The 16,587-nt window shown below is 47.8% G+C and overlaps 2 protein-coding genes across 3 annotated transcripts; one reads left to right on the top strand and one right to left on the bottom strand.

Moving 5' to 3' along the window:
- Positions 1–1,068: 1,068 nt before the first annotated feature.
- Positions 1,069–3,605, bottom strand: LOC119393519 (unconventional prefoldin RPB5 interactor). The gene is made up of 2 exons (XM_049416215.1): positions 3,525–3,605; positions 1,069–3,142 (listed from the first exon to the last, which is right to left on the bottom strand). Exon 2 carries the CDS (start codon positions 3,109–3,111, stop codon positions 2,071–2,073), a length of 1,041 nt encoding a protein of 346 aa, XP_049272172.1. The 5' UTR covers positions 3,112–3,142; positions 3,525–3,605; the 3' UTR covers positions 1,069–2,070.
- Positions 3,606–3,810: 205 nt separating this feature from the next.
- On the top strand, positions 3,811–16,587 carry LOC119393326 (NAD(P)H-hydrate epimerase). Of its 2 annotated transcripts, none has more exons than XM_037660291.2 (4): positions 3,811–4,077; positions 11,925–12,141; positions 13,026–13,284; positions 13,991–16,587. In XM_037660291.2, exons 1-4 carry the CDS (start codon positions 3,953–3,955, stop codon positions 14,209–14,211), a joined length of 822 nt encoding a protein of 273 aa, XP_037516219.1. In that variant the 5' UTR covers positions 3,811–3,952; the 3' UTR covers positions 14,212–16,587. The 2 variants fall into 2 exon arrangements, with proteins under 2 accessions (XP_037516219.1, XP_037516218.1); XM_037660290.2 differs by lacking the exon at positions 3,811–4,077 and adding an exon at positions 10,591–10,812.

Genomic DNA, 16,587 nt, shown 5'->3' with positions numbered 1-16,587 from the left:
GCAAGTGAAATTCTTCAGCTTTGAGATGAAAAATGACCAGCCAGAAAAGGCATAAGGGCTGTGCATGGCCCATGGGCTGCGCGATTGAGACCCCTACATTGAGAGGTGTTATCTTTGACAAATATGTTCCATAACCACTCCGTGTGAAAGACAATTCATTTGCATCAAGAAGCCAGATACCCTAACAAAGTGGTGTTCATAATAGCTGGGGCTTGTGCGAGTTCCCTAGCATGTCCACGAGCACTTGTTGCAAATTCCTGTGGTACGTACTCAACATCTTACTAAACAAGCTTAAAGGAGTAGTGACACAAAATTTTGAAGGCAAGACAACTTGTGGGATAGATGTGTGTGGACACACACACATCATCTACGAAATATTAACAGATATTATAGCACAGAACATATTTAAAATCAATATTAAAGTGCGTGCCGCACCACTGCATGCGAAACGCTTCTTCGGTTTTCATGTAAACAACCAACCACCCCCTGCGTCACGAGTTGTTGGCTGCCGCAATCCTTGCGAGCGCTCTCTCCTAGCAGACCTTTTCAACGGAAAGCGGGGGCAGACTTTCAAGGGAGTACAAAGGCTCATGCCCTTGCCTCCGCAGTGCATTTTTGGGGGGTCACGCATATTTACGCCTCAGAGGGGATTATAGCAGCACCCAGAAAGCCTTAGTTGAAAAGTTGAAAGGAGTTGTCAGCGCTGTGCTCATGGGTACGTAGTTTAGTGTGCTCGAGTAGCCAGCTATGTTTACGCGAAAACCACTCTGGGTCCCACCTCACTCTGCGCTCACTGAAACCGAAACTGCGACTGAGCGCTATAAAAAAGTCTCCAAATAATTAACCGTCGCGTGCTCAAGCAAACAAGCTTTCCATCCGTGAAATGGGTCGTTAGCTAACTATTGCAACGGAAAAAGCAAGATGCAAAATTTTTGTGTAAGTGCTCCTTCAACACAGTTTTAGTTCAATAGCATTAGCACTAAGACAATTTTGTCACTACTATGTTCATTATGCACATCACATGAGGTAGACAAGCTTTCTTTTTTTTTTATTCGTTTGTTTTTTACACTGTGGTAGCTTGTGGTAAATGTTTTGCACTGCTAAGCTCCAGGATGCAGTTAAATTCTCGGCCACGATGGCTGCATTTTAATGGAAGCGAAATGCATGAACACCCATGTACTTGGATTTAGGTGCACGTTGAAGAACCTCAGGTGATCGAAATTAACTCAGAGGCTCTCATTATCGCGTGTCTCATAATTATAGCATAATTTTGACACACAACACCCCTGCCATCATCACCAAGCACAGAAGAATGCTCCAGCTTGCGAAGTTCAAATCATCAAGACTTTGTCGGCTCTCTCCCAATACTGTTCTTATGGAAGACGCTCTGCCATCTTGGCTATTTGCAGGAGCGGAACCAGATTACTTGGTTATACCTGTTGTATTCCTGCCCAAAATAATATGCTGTATGCCCTTCAGCCAAACAACAATACACATCTAAAACCATAAGCCATTCCTCTGCAGTTTGAAAAAATGATTTTCGTAGCTTTTTACAGGCACTGTGAAAATGCCAGTAGAGAATACAAAATTACGTTGTGAGCTGTGCTGGAAATAAATCTTTAATAAGAAACATATGCCTCTTATACAGAATGCTTTACCGTATAACTTACAAAGTCAACATGCGTTCAAGACGCAACAGCATATTCATCTCATGCTATCGCTGTGGTCCACAAAAACATTAGTAAATTAAGAACAGAAAAAGCTGCAGTTATGCTACAGCAAGGCAAATCGTGCGGTCTTTCACTGACAGCTAACATCAGTATTCGTGTCCGGCCTAAAGAACACAGCTAAGTATACTGACTTCGCTAACATGTTACGTGCACTGCGTGTGTTTAGCCTAGCATGTTTTTTCACATTAGTTTACACGCTCCTTAGGCACCTCGTAGTAACAGCTGCAAGTCCAGTAGAAGGTATTTTAAGATCACAGAAAAAGCACTGTTCACAGTCGCACAGACTTTCTGTGTCCAGTTTTCTGTAGAGTACCACAAGCCATTGTTCAGTGCTTTGAGTCTATGGCTTTGTTCTCCTCCTTGACTTAAACAACGAACTTGGCTTGTTTAGTGGTGCCGGTAATTCTACGTCAGTAACATCAAAGTCAATTGTCGTCGACGAAGGTGCGATAGTGCGGTGTTCCACGACATTTCCCGTGAACGCGTCGTCAAACTTCGGCTTTGGCCTTTCTCTCGGTGCCGGTACAACAGGAGACGATACCGACGCCTTGGGCAGCGTCAGGGGCTTCACATCCGACGAATTCTTCAGTATAGACTTTGCCACGCTGCCTTCGGATCCTCCAAATATGCGCAAGATGTCCCCCGGACTTAGCAACGCGTCCGAACTGCAAGTGGCCGTGGTCGCCGAGCAGGTATCACTCGACGAGTAGGAGAAGCTGATGTGGCCGCTGCTCTCGTCTTGCCATCGGACTTTGCGGGAGGCCTCGTCATGTGAAGTCGTCTCGGGCGCGACGCTCGTACAGGTTTCTTCCTCTTCCTGCTCTTCTTGCAACTCCAGGCGCTCGAGCAGTTTCCACACGTCATCTTTGGCCGGCTGATGTGCCTCACCTCCCGCGGCCTTTTTGGACGTGTGGTAGTCGCGCACGCTCTTGCGGTGTCTCTCCCGCCACGCGCTTTCCTCGGCCGGGTCGTACGGCTCCCGAATGTCCGCGTAGCCGCTCTCGCGGTGCAACTCGTCCGTGTACTTAATCCAGTTGGTGCGCTGTTCCCGCTCGGCTTTCAACTCTTCCCGCATCTTCTTGCATTGCTCGGCGCGCCGCTTGGCGATGTCCATCGCCTGGCTTGCTGACCGCTGGACGAACCAATTGTCGCCCAGGAGCACGAGTACCTCGTTCGTGTGGATGAGCCGTCCCGGCATGAAGGCGAGCGAGTTGAGCGGCACCATCACCTCGTGGCTCACGCGCTCGGGCAGCGTGCGCAGCCGCTCGCCGAGGGCCTCGTAGTCGCGCTCGAATTGAGCCCACCGCTCGATCTTCGCGTCGCAGGACCGCAGGCCCTTGAGCTGCGACTGGCGAAGTTTCTCCAGCTGTTCGGACTCCATTTCGAGAAGCGCGCGACAGCAATGTCCGAATCTGAAAAAAGCGGAAGGAAGTGCAACCTTCGGCCACTTGCCCGATGCGCGCCGTCTGCTTGCCCATCTCTGATCGTTCAATTGCAGAGCTCGGAAGGCACGACGGACTTCTCAAGACGGCAACAGTGAATAGTACAACCCGCTAAGAAAAGCGCTAGTAAACATTTATGGGAACGACAACCTAATAAGCATGTGGTAAAATGCATACGAAAGTCGTGTGTATCGCACTCTGGCCAGAATGCCATTTCATAGGCCGGACAGTGCTCAGTCGTTCGTGAGGTTTAACATAAAAAGAAGCGCATCACTTTGAACGTAGTGACAGTTTAGAGTACTGCGATGTTCTTACGATAAGCACTGCAATGTTTACAAGATAATTAACTCACCTCAAAAAGTCACCTCAATGTTACGAATACGAACGAGGGTGAAAAGCATTGTGGCATCACTTCGTGCTACGGATTCGTCTCGATTGCTTTTAGTTGTTAGCCGGGATCACGATCATGAAAAATACAGATGTGTTTTCTTTTTATTATGAAACTATGTTATGTCGCAGTTTATTTGTTAAACTGTGTTATAACAAATTAAATACAACATAACATTTTGTACTTTCACTCTTTCAGCAAAGAGTATCGTCGCCGCCTTGGTCGCTGCTGTCGCTCGGTGTGCTTCCGTAGCTTCCGCTGTTTTGGACGTGCTCGTTTTCGGTTGCTGCGTCCGTGAATTCTCGCTGTCAACTAAACTGATTAGTTAAAGGTCGATAATCATTGACGCCACTGTTCAATCTGAGAACGGCTTAGCGGCATCAAGGTGCTAAATGCACCTGAGCATCTTCAAAAGTGTGCAGCTTGTAGCCTCTTTCCAACTCGGAAAACATTCCTGCCGGTTTGCTGTAAGCTCGAACGCCGCTCGAAAGATGAGCACGAAAGTGAAGTTCCTAAGGTAAATAGGTCTAATACATTTTGATTTGTTTATAAACTTAGCATGCGGTAAATGATAGATCGAGGAAGTGTGCAGAAATATTGTTGCGCATTTAAGATGATTTTCACGGACAATAAGAAAATGAATAAGATCAATTGCAAGCTTGTTTTTTCATTGCAGTGCGCGGTTTGAGATTCCACGCTTCTTTTGTGCTGTTGTCATTAGCATAACGTGCATATTCTAATTGGCAATGGCAGGTATACACGACACAATCGCGCAAGGAGACACTGCACATATGTGTTTGCATCAATTTAGTAGCATGTTACAGGACCTTTACTTTGTAGTCATTATTCCATAGTGCGGTAATGCTTCAGGTAATGATGATGTGCACAGTCATAGTGCAATGTTTTATCCCAGATCATTCCGATTATGATATTTGCCGTGTTAATTATTACTTGTCTTTCAATTAAGTGAGATCTTGGGTATGCCTTTTAGAAGTGTACGTGTTACTTTTGATGTAGATCAAGTCATCCTGGCAATTATTGTAAACGATTTGACAGCGTATGTCACAAAATACAACCACATGATTGACAATAAGCGATGCAAATAGCGCTGTAAATAATAGTAAAGCAGCAACTTAAACATCTTACTGTATTAATCGTGCCTCTTTAGCTGCTCGCCAGTAATGCACCAAGGATAAATTTGAGCGCTTGTGTTGTGTTCTTCCCTGTGTCTCCGTCTCGAGTTCGCTCTCTCCGGTATTAATTGATTTCTGTCGGGGCTTTGTGTTCTGGGGGCGGGGAGCGGTACTTTGACTAGATCATGGGATTGCGAACGAATGGAGTGGGGGGGGGGGGGGGGGGGGGGGGGAGCAGGCATAATATGTCATTTCTTTGCTTCGGCTGCAGGAATTCAACAACAAATAAAATGCCAAATAAAAAAGCTTATCAAGGATGATGATGAGGATGTTTATTTCAGTGTTTTACCGAAACGTCTTGAAACAGCTTGACAGGGTCAAGAAGCCATTCTACAAAGCAGCAGTGCACGTAGAAAATAAACGGCAAATTGAACAGACCAACGCGTAACATAGCTACCAGCGAGGTTGTTCGGCATATGTGTTTATTTTTTTTTTTTCGTGCCACTTTTGCAGCTCCGTGCATTGATGAGGGTGCCGACATGGTGGCCGGGCGATGCTGTTAAAAAAAAAAAAAGAAGGAAAAAAACTCTGCAGCTGGCCATGTTCTAAATTATGAAAAGACAAGGTTGTATGGAATTGAACGCAAAGCCACACCGCGCATGCGGTTTGCGCCCCTTCAGTTTAGGAGTGAACACATTCTAGAGCCAATCGGGAAAATTCGACCTCTGTTGACGTTGTCATATTGCAACGTCAACAGGCAGTGAGACGAGGGGGGGGGGGTGCTATTACCTCTGAACCGGTCCCCCCCCCCCCCCACAACAGAAGGGCCAGAGTGCTAATTGGTTGTGCATAGTTGACACTTGTGACGCGCTGTCTGAACACGAAGACGAAAACACACAGACACATGCACCTACACACAAACACACACGTAGTACACAACACGAGCGCGACACAAGTGTCAACCCCCCTCCCCGCCCCTGGTCGCGGTGCGCCACTGTGACTCGTACATGTGCAAGCGTCCATCCTAATTTACGCTAAGGTGTTAAAGCTAATTAGACGGAGGCAGCGATGGTTAAATTTAGTAATGGGAGCTTTCGCCGCAGATCGTGTTTAAGTCTACCGAAGTATCTTCCAATATGAGAGCTCATGTTTTTTTGCACCAGATGAGTTTCTCCCGCCGCATGCAGTGCGCCACAGGCTTCGCCAGTTCACACACACCCCTCCCGATAAAATTTCTGGTTACGCCTCTGTGCGCGATCACCCGCAATATTTCTGCTTTTGATTCACATCCGCGACTTGGTCAGAACTTGGGCACAAACTCAATTCGAATTTATCCGCCAACTGTTTACTCGATCAGCGGCGGAGGTGTTGCGCGGTTGAGCTGGAGCATGTGGGTTGTAGTTGCAGCCACGACGGTTGCATTTCCCGGAAATTTTATTGAGTTATTCTGGCTGAAGTATGAACGAATGACTTTGAAATCTGTGACGTCACACTGACATTCAGGTGCTGTGGCTTAGGCGCGATATTCAGAAACGAAACTTTGATCTTCATTTAAATTTATATATCGTTTCTGACAATGAACCTATGACGGCGAAATTAACGGTAATAAAGTTCCCTAGGAATCATTTCTTTTTTGTCTAAACTTTTTTAATGTGTCACTTTAGTGTCCCTTTAAAAAGCAACGTCGGAAAAGTTTGTCTTGTTTTTATTTCTTTATCACGTAGCTATCGACCCAGTAATTACGCTGTAGAGCGTCAATTCGCGGTGAGCGCAATAAATAAATCATTTATTTTATCTTTTAATGCGGCCATGGGGTTCATTGACATAGCCGGGGGTAGGGGGTCAATTCCCTCCTCACCCCTCCTCCGAAAAATAAATATGTTGTTACGCTCCTGATAGGATTCAAAAGGCGTGCCGAGTACAGCACGCCTTCGATGTGGCAATTTCATCGTACCAGACACAGTCTATCGCATACATTTGCCGCATTACGCTGGCGCAATAATAATTTAAAAAAAAGGCGGGGGGAGCGTGTTTCCAATTACATTTTCATGTTTGGGCGACACCGTCATTGTACGGTTGTCACCTCACGGAGCCGATTGGTGAAGTCTTCGACTGCTGTCAGCGACACGACTTGTTTCACGACCGATACCGCGCTGCATTTGGCGCGTTTTCAACTGGTCACATAAAAGGGCACATGTGGGATATCATCATCAAGTGCGGTTCACAAAAATTTTTTTCTCGGTGTTGTGCGTCCAGCGCTAAAAACGAGGCGACAAGCACCGCATATTCTGATCAATTTATCAATTGCTTCCCGCCCGCCTTCTATAGAACCTCTACCTGCCATTTACTCTTTCAGGTGCACTTAACTCAATAAAGAGCTTTTTCTCTCTCTTTCTTACTCTCCCTTTCATAGAGCACATATACTATGCGTCACCGGCGCCCATGGTAGTGTAGCCGCAGCTAACATATAAGTATCGACCGCAGTATCTGTATAAGTCATGCATGGAGCTTGGAGCCATGCACGGCTGGCCTTGTATGCCCACGCACGTGCGGAGGCAGTCAATTCTTTGCGACGGCACTGAACTTTCATAGAGCGAAAATTGCTGAGGACAGAGACCATACTGCCGCGCCAGTATAAATAACGAACCTCCCCTGGAGAACTCCGCTGGCCTTTCGGTCGCACCGAATGCACGAAAGAGCGTGAATTTCAAGGCGTACACTTCGGGCGAAAGGTCACGCCCGATTTCATCACGTACGCGTACGTGATGAAATCACTTGCGCCCTCAGCGCGCCTCAGATAATTTCTACGGGGAAATCGGGAGTTGATTATTCATTCGTAAAGTGGTTCAGGACGTCGTTCTCGTGGCAGTTTTGGCTTGTTGGTACATTTCATTGCAAGGGAAGACTTCGAGTACTTCAAGTCGTTGAGAAGACATGGCGCTTTGTCATCTTTCTCACTTATCTTATCTCTTGCTCGCGCAGTTCCACATATTTAATCCAGTAATTACTCCGGGGCAATCGGGTGGGCTCGCGAATGCGACAAAAAACTCTAATTACTCGTTCGCTCATTCATTCACTCTTCTCCTAGTCTCGCGCGCCACACTTCGAGAAGCTATACGACTCCGACGCAGGGCCCACTTAGAAAGATTTATTACGGCCACGCGACCGCTATATAGAGCCGGCTTATCGTCGCTCCCGGTGTATACGCTACCCTGCTCCTCCCGCGCACCCGCGAGAACACTGCCACCGCGTCCGAGATACAGAACACGAGCTCCTTTTTATGGTCTTCGCGGCCTCGTCCGTTGCCCCCGCCGTCGTCGCATAGGTGGTGCGGAGGCGCATCACATCGGCACTGGACCGTATCGGCACCCCGTCCTCCCGCCGCTGCCGACATCCAATGCGGGAAGAGGAAAGAAAAGTGAAGAAGGAAAGGAAGTGGAGCTCCTTTTCTCCCCACGTATATAAATCGACGAGCCCTAGCTGGCTTGATCCCGCGATCGTTCTTTGCTTGTTGGCCGCTTCCTTTTGGCCCCTGTGCGTCGGCTCCTCCTTGTTGCTCTTTGGATCGAGCGCCCGCCGGGATGGTGCGGTGAGGTTCCCGCAGTGGCCCTCAATTCATGAGCTGGTCGGCAGAGATGCTGCGGCATGGGCGCACCTTATAACCCGCGAGAACGCAGCGGAAAATGCGCCCCGACGCGCTACGCTCGGCGGATGATTCTATAACGACCGTCCTGTGTGGGTGCCGTGCCGTGTGCTCTCTCCCCTCAAATGTCGGGCTCTTCGCGGCACGATATTAAAGGAAGCTATATATATATATTCCGGTGTTCGTTTGGCTCTTCGTTCGCAATCTGACCTTTCCCTGTCTCTCTTTTTCGTTGGAGTTTATATAAAACGGAATAAACGCACGTATTAATTTTTATCTTTCAATTTCTCTTTATCTCTAAGTGGGATATTTTTTTTATGGAATTTTGTATCAGTGCGTAACAGATCTTGAGAAATCTTGGGGAGAAGATTCTGTTGGGACTTGCTATCTATGCCATTAATTCCTGCGAGGGCTGTTCTGTCACGTTTCTCGTGGCGCACTTTAGGACCCGCCGACAGGGATGCGAATTTTTCTCAGCTTCGAAAGACGGTGCGACGTTTCTACATACTTCTCGTTGTTGAAGAAGCAAGAAAAGGGGTGCCTTCGTGGCCGATATCTCGGCTGGCGCCTCACCATTGTCTTTCTCCGGAACGGTGGCGGTAGCGCGCGATCGATTGCCAAGCGCCGGGAGCCCGCAGGTTGCGCCAGCCGCCGACGCCCGGTGGCGCCACTGTGGCGCACGCACGCTCACCGCGGGGGCGCCGTGGTGCTTTAACGGATCGTTCCCACAGTTGCTGCACGACCTACGCCTCGCGAAGCGACGATGCCCCCGTCTACCGCCTCATGACTGTCGATTTTATTTTCTTTGCGTAGGCGAATGGAAATGCCCGAGTAGTTTGAACCGACGCCACCTGGCGGTACGCCGACAAGTATAATGATGGGCACTGTTTATGCCGCGGTTAACGCTCGGCATTTTGAGCGCCTTCGTTTTCATTTGGGAGCTGCGTCGAAGCACGAACGCACGGTTCTTCATTTCCATTGCCGCAGTGGAAATTAAGTGTAACACCATTTAAGGCATTATATCTATAGGCCGACGCTCCCCTAATGTGACGACCTTATTCGGGGCTTAACTTGCACGGTTCAATCGGGACTTTTATTCTTGCATCTGCTTTTCGTTAGACGAGCGGCGCTTGCTTTGCAACTCCGTTTCCAAATTCGTCCGAATCGTTGTACACCTCGTGAAAAATTCAGCTCTGGAAAGGATGCCGCAAGAGCGTTGCCCAGCAGACCATTCTGATGGAACTAATCTGCGAAACTGTGTACTGCCAGAAAGACCTCGGCGCCCCCATTCGCCCTCAAACCTACGCAGCAGCCTCCGTATTGAATGTTGAAACAACAGTGCTGGCGACCGGGAGACTCGTTAAAAATAAAGGTTTCGTCTCTCCACAGCTTGTTCACCTAATTAACTTTGCGAGGCGCGCTCGCTTAACTTTCGTGTTCAGTTGTCGCGGCGGTTTCTGCTTCGCAAAGATCCCCTTTCACGTTCTCCGACTCTTCTTTATTTATTTTGGGCGCATTGCCGGCTGAAGATTAATGAATGTACGTGAACCGCTCGCTACCAGCAGCAGCTCCGCCGAGGTTTCGCAAGAGAAGCGCGCGCGCGCAGATGAGGCGAGGCCCTTCTCCCTCCCGCCTCCCACTTTCCCGTCCTTCCCGAGAAAACATCGCCTCCTGGCAGTTTTCTCAGCGGCACTAGTAGCGGTAGTTGTGGCAGCGCGCCACCAGCGGTCGTGCTCGGTTTTACGAGCTGTTTCGCCCGTCCCGCCTTCCCGCTCGTAGAAAGAAGCCTTTTCTTTCTATTTCCCCCAATCTCTTTTTTTCACTGCCTCATTTCAACACCACACCCAGCTCCTCCTCTCGGGCCGAGACGCGGCCGCGAAAGAGTCGCAGATCGGCGACGGTTCCTGCGTGTCCGGCGGCTCCCTCGCCCCGAGCAAAAAAAAAGAAAGGGACCCAAGGTGCTGCAGCTCACTGGGTTGAAGGGATAATGAAGCGGGCAGCGAGCGCGGTGTGGGCGACGTCTGGGAGGCGAGGCTGCCGAAATCGCGCCGCCGTGTGAACGGCAGCAGCGACCGACCGAGCCCCAGTGCGCGGTGCAGGCGAGTGTGAGCGCGCGCCGAGCGCGCGCGTGTGCGTGCGTGGGTGTGGCGACGTGGTGGACAACGACGCTCCAAACGTCGACCGAGAGTACGTGCGTGGGAAGAGCAGCCGTCTCGCTGTTACAGTCTCCGCCCTCGGCAGCTTTCTTCCAGGCCTCCCGTCCAGCGGTCGCAGTTCGAACCGCGTGTTTCCGTACTTGCCTCCTCAACTCTTAGCCCGCTGCACTCGCACCGGCGACCATGGAGAAAAGCGAGAAGAAGCCGATGCGCTTCTCCTTCCGACGCCGTCCCAAGAGTGTCAGCGTGGACCGATCCGAGCCGCACATCGTCGCAGACGCCAACATGTCCCAGTACTTGGAGAAGATGCGATACATCAGGTATATAGAGAACGCGCGGGCATGTGGCCGTTGCGGCTGCAGTCCGGGCACTGTTTTCTGCCGTAGCAGGCACGGGGCTTTCGCGAAGTGTGGCACCTGGTAATGAAGCGCGCGCGATTGAGTTCCTGCCTTTCGGCTGGGCATCACGCACCGCAATCTCGCTTTCCCCAGAAGCGGCGAGCGATGCTTTGCGTTCGGCTTCGCCGCAGCATAACTCGTGATGCGGGGAAGCACGCTCCGGCGGGGCATTTTTACTGCGCTCGGGCGGCTCGTGCTACTCGACGTCGTTCTCTCGCACTTTTCTGCGAGGCCAGCTTGGTTTGCCTGTGCGAGAGCCATCACTTTAGTTTAATGTAATACGAAATATTTTTCATGAGGTATCGCCGTCTTCGAAACGCCAGATTATAGCGCTTTGGGATCAGCTGTGCATGTTTGGAAGACAAGTTGGACAGCTGCTTGCTTGCGCAATTTCGTTCATTGTCTATTCACATTTAATCACTGGCATTGACGCTTTCTATTGTAGAGACACACGAGATTACATTCTGCTTACTTTATTATTCCCTCTGGTGCGTGAATGTGTTATAATACTTTTTTATATGGGCGCAGTGTCACGCCTATTTTTAGCCTTTCTTATAAAGCTCAAAATAGGAGGTCTGTTTCCTCTGCTGTAACATCTTGAAAGCCGGATTCCTCCGACTCCAACAGCACGTTTAGCACATTGTGAAACACACTTTTCCGACTTAGTCGCGAGGGTGTTTTACTGTACCCATTTTCTTCATGAAAAGGAGCTGTGTGATCCACGATTGATGAACTTTGTGCTTCATCCGAACATGCTGCCCAATACATGTATACGTACAGTCACACTCAATATGGCCTGCAACGCGGGAGCACGCGGCCTCACGAGCTCAAATATTGTGCATGGCTTCAACTTGCCCTCCTTTATTCAACTAAATGATATTTTCTCACTTGGGATCAACCCCAAGGGAGATACCAGCATTTAGTTATGGAGCTAAGGGCTAGTGGATGCCATGGGTGATCTTGGAGTCCGTGAGACCACGTACTGCCGTGTTGCAAGTCATACTGAACGTACATATGTGTATGTTCACTTGCAGCCAGGAAGAGGCCATCAAGATCGACCAAGAGCTCTTCTCAGAGTATGCATACAGTTTGGACCAGCTCATGGAGCTGGCTGGCCTCAGTGTGGCCACTGCAGTTGCCAAGTCCTACCCCAAGGCGACCATGACCAAAGGTGCCACTGTTCTCGTCTGCTGCGGACCCGGCAACAACGGTGGAGATGGGCTAGTTTGTGCCAGACATCTGAAGCTTTTTGTGAGCTTTCTCTCTTGCTTTGTCCAAATAGAGGAACACTTCTGTTTGCTGCAGTGTGAACGAAAACGTTGCTCAAGTTCTGTTAAGCTGCTGTGTTCCGTGACCAAAAATGAAGGTTGGATTTTCGGCTGTGGTGAACGCTTTTTGGTGGACAGAATACCACTATGCCTACAATACAGAGATTTCACTAATCATTAAAGGCATCGTGTAGCTGGATTTAATGTAGACTCTTCCACTGCAGCAGCTATCGTAGGCTAATTGTAGACCTGCTATTTTAAGAGGAGCCAGTTGCTTGAGATCATTCCAGAGTCCTAAACCCATACGTAGCTCTGTGGTGTAAAAATGCATTTCTTGTTCATTTGGACAATAAATCAGCCAACCACTGAATAACATCTCCAATTAAAATGGAAGGTTAAGGTGCGAGTTTTGCTGAGCATTTAGAATCAGAGTGCCTAATGTTGCTATGCAAATGTCTTCTAGACCAGTGGCATGAGTTGTATAGCATGCCAAGGAAACAAAACATTGTCAGCAATATCCTTGCTTGATTTTTTTTTAAATTTAGGAATACCTTAAAGACTTGAAGAGAGAAGTAAAATATGCATGTGGTACATTTTCAAATACAGTGACCATTGCAATGTTCACCCATTGCTGCTTTTATGTGTGACAACCTTGTATCATGTTCACTGGTAAAATAAGACCACTGCATGCAAAAGACACCAAGGTACCATGTTGTTCACAATAACCACAAGCATAATGGAGTGAAAATAATTGCAGGTAAAGTGCACACAGTTAACGCTGCATAGTTCAGGCACCTTGGCGATGTAAACAATGCAGGTTAAGGGTTCGCATGGACTAACCTCTCGTTCCTGTCATTTCTCGCACAGGGTTATGAACCGTCAGTGTTCTACCCAAAGCAGTCCAACAAGCCACTGTTCCAAAACCTGACCAAGCAGTGCCAGGAGATGGAGGTGCCATTCCTGTCCTTCCTGCCAGACTCGCAGCTAATTGCAGACTCCTACAATGTAGTTGTGGATGCCCTGTTTGGGTTTAGCTTCAAGCCTCCTGTGCGGCCGGAATTCGCAGACGTTCTCGACAAGATCAAGAAGGTGAAGATCCCAGTGGCCAGCATTGATATTCCCTCGGGTGAGTGTGGTTGCTCTAGGGCACGTGTGCGATGTGCCTTGAGCACTTAGCAGTGACATGCACTTTTGTAAAAGTCATCTTGAATTATTGGGGTAGTAGTACGTGATGCAGTGCTTGCCTCTCATCTTTACGTGTCATTTGTGTGTTATAATAAAGCATCAAAATAGCTGACATGAGAGCCCACAATTCAACAGATGTAGTGGTGTGCATGATGAGTCGATCAATCAAGAGAGAGAGAGAGAAAGAGTGCACATAATGGAGCTTGTAAGAAAGAGAGAAAAAAGAAAAGTACTGTCTACCAGCAGCTTCGCAACCTCACATATTTATGAGAACACATTTTAGATATCTTGTGTTCTCATTTGTCCTGCATTGAAATTGGTACTTGTGGAAGCTCCCTGTAAATTACTTTTCACATATACCAGCAGCTCTTCATATCAAAACGATATGCGATGACAGTGCAGCACTTGTCAATGACCACTGCTAAACTCGTATTCTGTTTGCGAAACTGTGTTCCCGCTTGTCTGCCGCGGCTGCGTCTGGTAGTAGTGCTGCTATAGGCCGGTATCAATGGGAAACATTTCACATTTGATTTGTTATGCCCACTAGATCCATGTCCATCATTTTGGGGTTAGACTGTAATGTCTGCCTGTGTAGTGTCTGCTTGTGTAGTGGCAGTGATTATCGCATTGTTTGATTTATCGATTAGGCTGGGACGTGGAGAACGGAGGCGACGCAGAAGCTCTGCAGCCGGAGTGCTTGGTGTCTCTGACAGCGCCGAAACTGTGCAGCCGCAACTTCAAAGGCCGGTGGCACTGGCTAGGTGGCCGCTTCGTGCCACCCGCATTGGCCGCAAAGTACGAGCTCAACCTGCCACCATACCCGGGCACCGACTGTTGCGTCCTCCTCACACCACCAGCCTCCTCGTGAGGCCTCTGCCACTTAAACAGAAGCTGGGCGGCCCTTGCTCCATCTGTTATTACAGTTTGTTTTTCAGTGGGCTCAAAATTTTTAAGAGCTACACAATGTAGAATGATTGCTTGCAGTATTCACTTCCTCCTTCAACTTAACACTTGTGCTGGACTCTTGGCATTAGCTGACCATGCGCACAATTTCTGCCATAATACACACACATCTTTTGGAATGCCGTTCATCAGTGTGCTTTGACACACGTGCACGTGAGAGTGATTTGTAGCTGAGCTGGTCGAGTGCATGAAGTAACAAGACTTCAAGAAAAATTGTGGATGAGGAGAATTAAACAGGAAATGTGCTATTCTCGGCTGACTGCCAGTCATGTTAGTTCAGCATGTCAAAGCATGAAAGTGCACAAAAAAAAGAGGGCCTGTGGAGTTTCAGCTCATAACTCACATTCTAAATGCTCCGTTGTTTATCACTGAAGTGTCCTACTGTATTGGTCCATGTTTTCCGATTAAGTCATTTAGCTATGCTGGTTCCAAGCCCCATAGTGAGTCCGTTATTGCACTCTCAGTGCCAGAAAATGCTATATAAAGTTTGTAGAGCTCACACTATCCCACTTCGAGGCTTTAGAGTACAGAAGGCTTACCATATGACACGAGTGCTAATATGTGCAATTTTCACAAGCCCTACAAGAATACATACTTCAATGGTCGTTTGAACGTGTCCGCAAAACACAAGCACACTCTGCAGAAGTGCAGTTCACATTTGCAGTAGGTAGTGCCAGGCAAATGCAGACGAGAACATTTTGCAGACTTCCTGTATTCAGCATGAATGTTGTTGCCTTGCTGACTGTGCTAGGTTAAGAAAGGGCTCTTTACTGCCAAGACAGCACTGTCATACTGTTTCAAGCTTTCGGGCCATTTAGTTCTTAAATGTGGCTATTTGAGAAAACTTGGCTGTATCAAGTACTAATACTTGGGCAGTTTTATTAAGCAAGCAGAGACAGATGTCAGTTTGTGGCACAAGTAGTAAGCTAGGCGGTAGAAGTTGTTGAATTTGGAGTAGCACACTCTTTGTTGTCTGTGTGTAAATTAGAAATGTTGTTAAGATAATTGTTTTGCCTTATTAGAGGAAGTTCGTGTACAGCGGGCACAGTTTCACCAGCGAGATAATCTGCTGGGTCAAACTAGCCCTGCTGTGCGAGACCAGCATTGTTTTAGCACATGCATACCTTTACTGTTACAGACATTTGGCAATATTGATAAGAGCTGATATACATGGCTATGTGCAAGAAAAGCAGGTAGAGTATACGGAGTAGCACTCTATAATCCTTCCAAGCATTGAAGGATCAAATCTCATGCATTCGTTTCCTTCTCTGAACTTTGCTGACTATGTCATCATCTTTCTACCATGGTACAAGGCACTCTACGCCTAGAAATCTTTTCATAGAGTTAGACGTATAAGCTAGCTGATAAATAAAAAAAAAGACAACTCAGAAGGCACATTATAGGAGCCATTAAATGTAACAAGCAGTTAATTTCGGAGATTTCTGGGCCACAGTATGCAGTTTTCACCACGAGTTTCCCGACCGCTCATGCGAGTGATGAAAACTGTCACTGGTCTCCGTGACAGGCTTCTTATATCATGCCTGGTATCTCCGAAAAAAATGATCGTGCATTAGTTCATCTTATACACAAGGCAAATTAGTGTGCAATCATGTTACTGTTTATGCGCGTGATGTGTTGTGACTTTGCTCAGCCTCAAGCCATGCTGATAGGTAACCTATAGGCTGGCCAGAGAGGCATGGCACTGATGTAATGATTGTATTGTGCACATGTGCTTTTCTGCACGTTCGTCATAAAATCTTTGAGAGTCTGAAGCAGATGCAGAACTCTCGACTGGCGCCTGTTGTACGTGTTCGTGAAGGTGATCTGTGAGAAGGCCTTTAAAATTTTCCACTCTTCTAAAAAGGCATTCTTCATTGTGTTTAGCACGTTTCTCAAAACGAACCTTCCATCTCTTCACCTCACTCCTTAGTCTATTTTTTATGCGATATCTGTTGAGAACCTTGCATAAATTCTAGGTACTTTCTGTGTTGCCCAATATACAGATAAGCAGGCTGTAGTGTCTCAGTTGGTAGCCATTAGACCCAATGTAATAAGTGGTGTAACCCAAAAGGCTAATCAGTACATACATCAAACCGTGGTGAGAGCTTCATTACTCGAGGCACACCAGATGGTTGCAGCCCAATCTCAAATGCCAAATATTACTAATCTCATGTGCCTCATTTTGATGCAAGGCCTACAGCACAAGCATGTTTTACAAGTATTGTGATGTGCTGTACATAGAACATCGCTGTTTCTGTACTTGTGGATGAGCACTTTTTTT

Source organism: Rhipicephalus sanguineus, chromosome 5 (genome assembly GCF_013339695.2).
Source record: "Rhipicephalus sanguineus isolate Rsan-2018 chromosome 5, BIME_Rsan_1.4, whole genome shotgun sequence".
NCBI lineage: Eukaryota > Metazoa > Arthropoda > Arachnida > Ixodida > Ixodidae > Rhipicephalus > Rhipicephalus sanguineus.
This window is presented reverse-complemented; position numbering and strand designations above follow the sequence as displayed.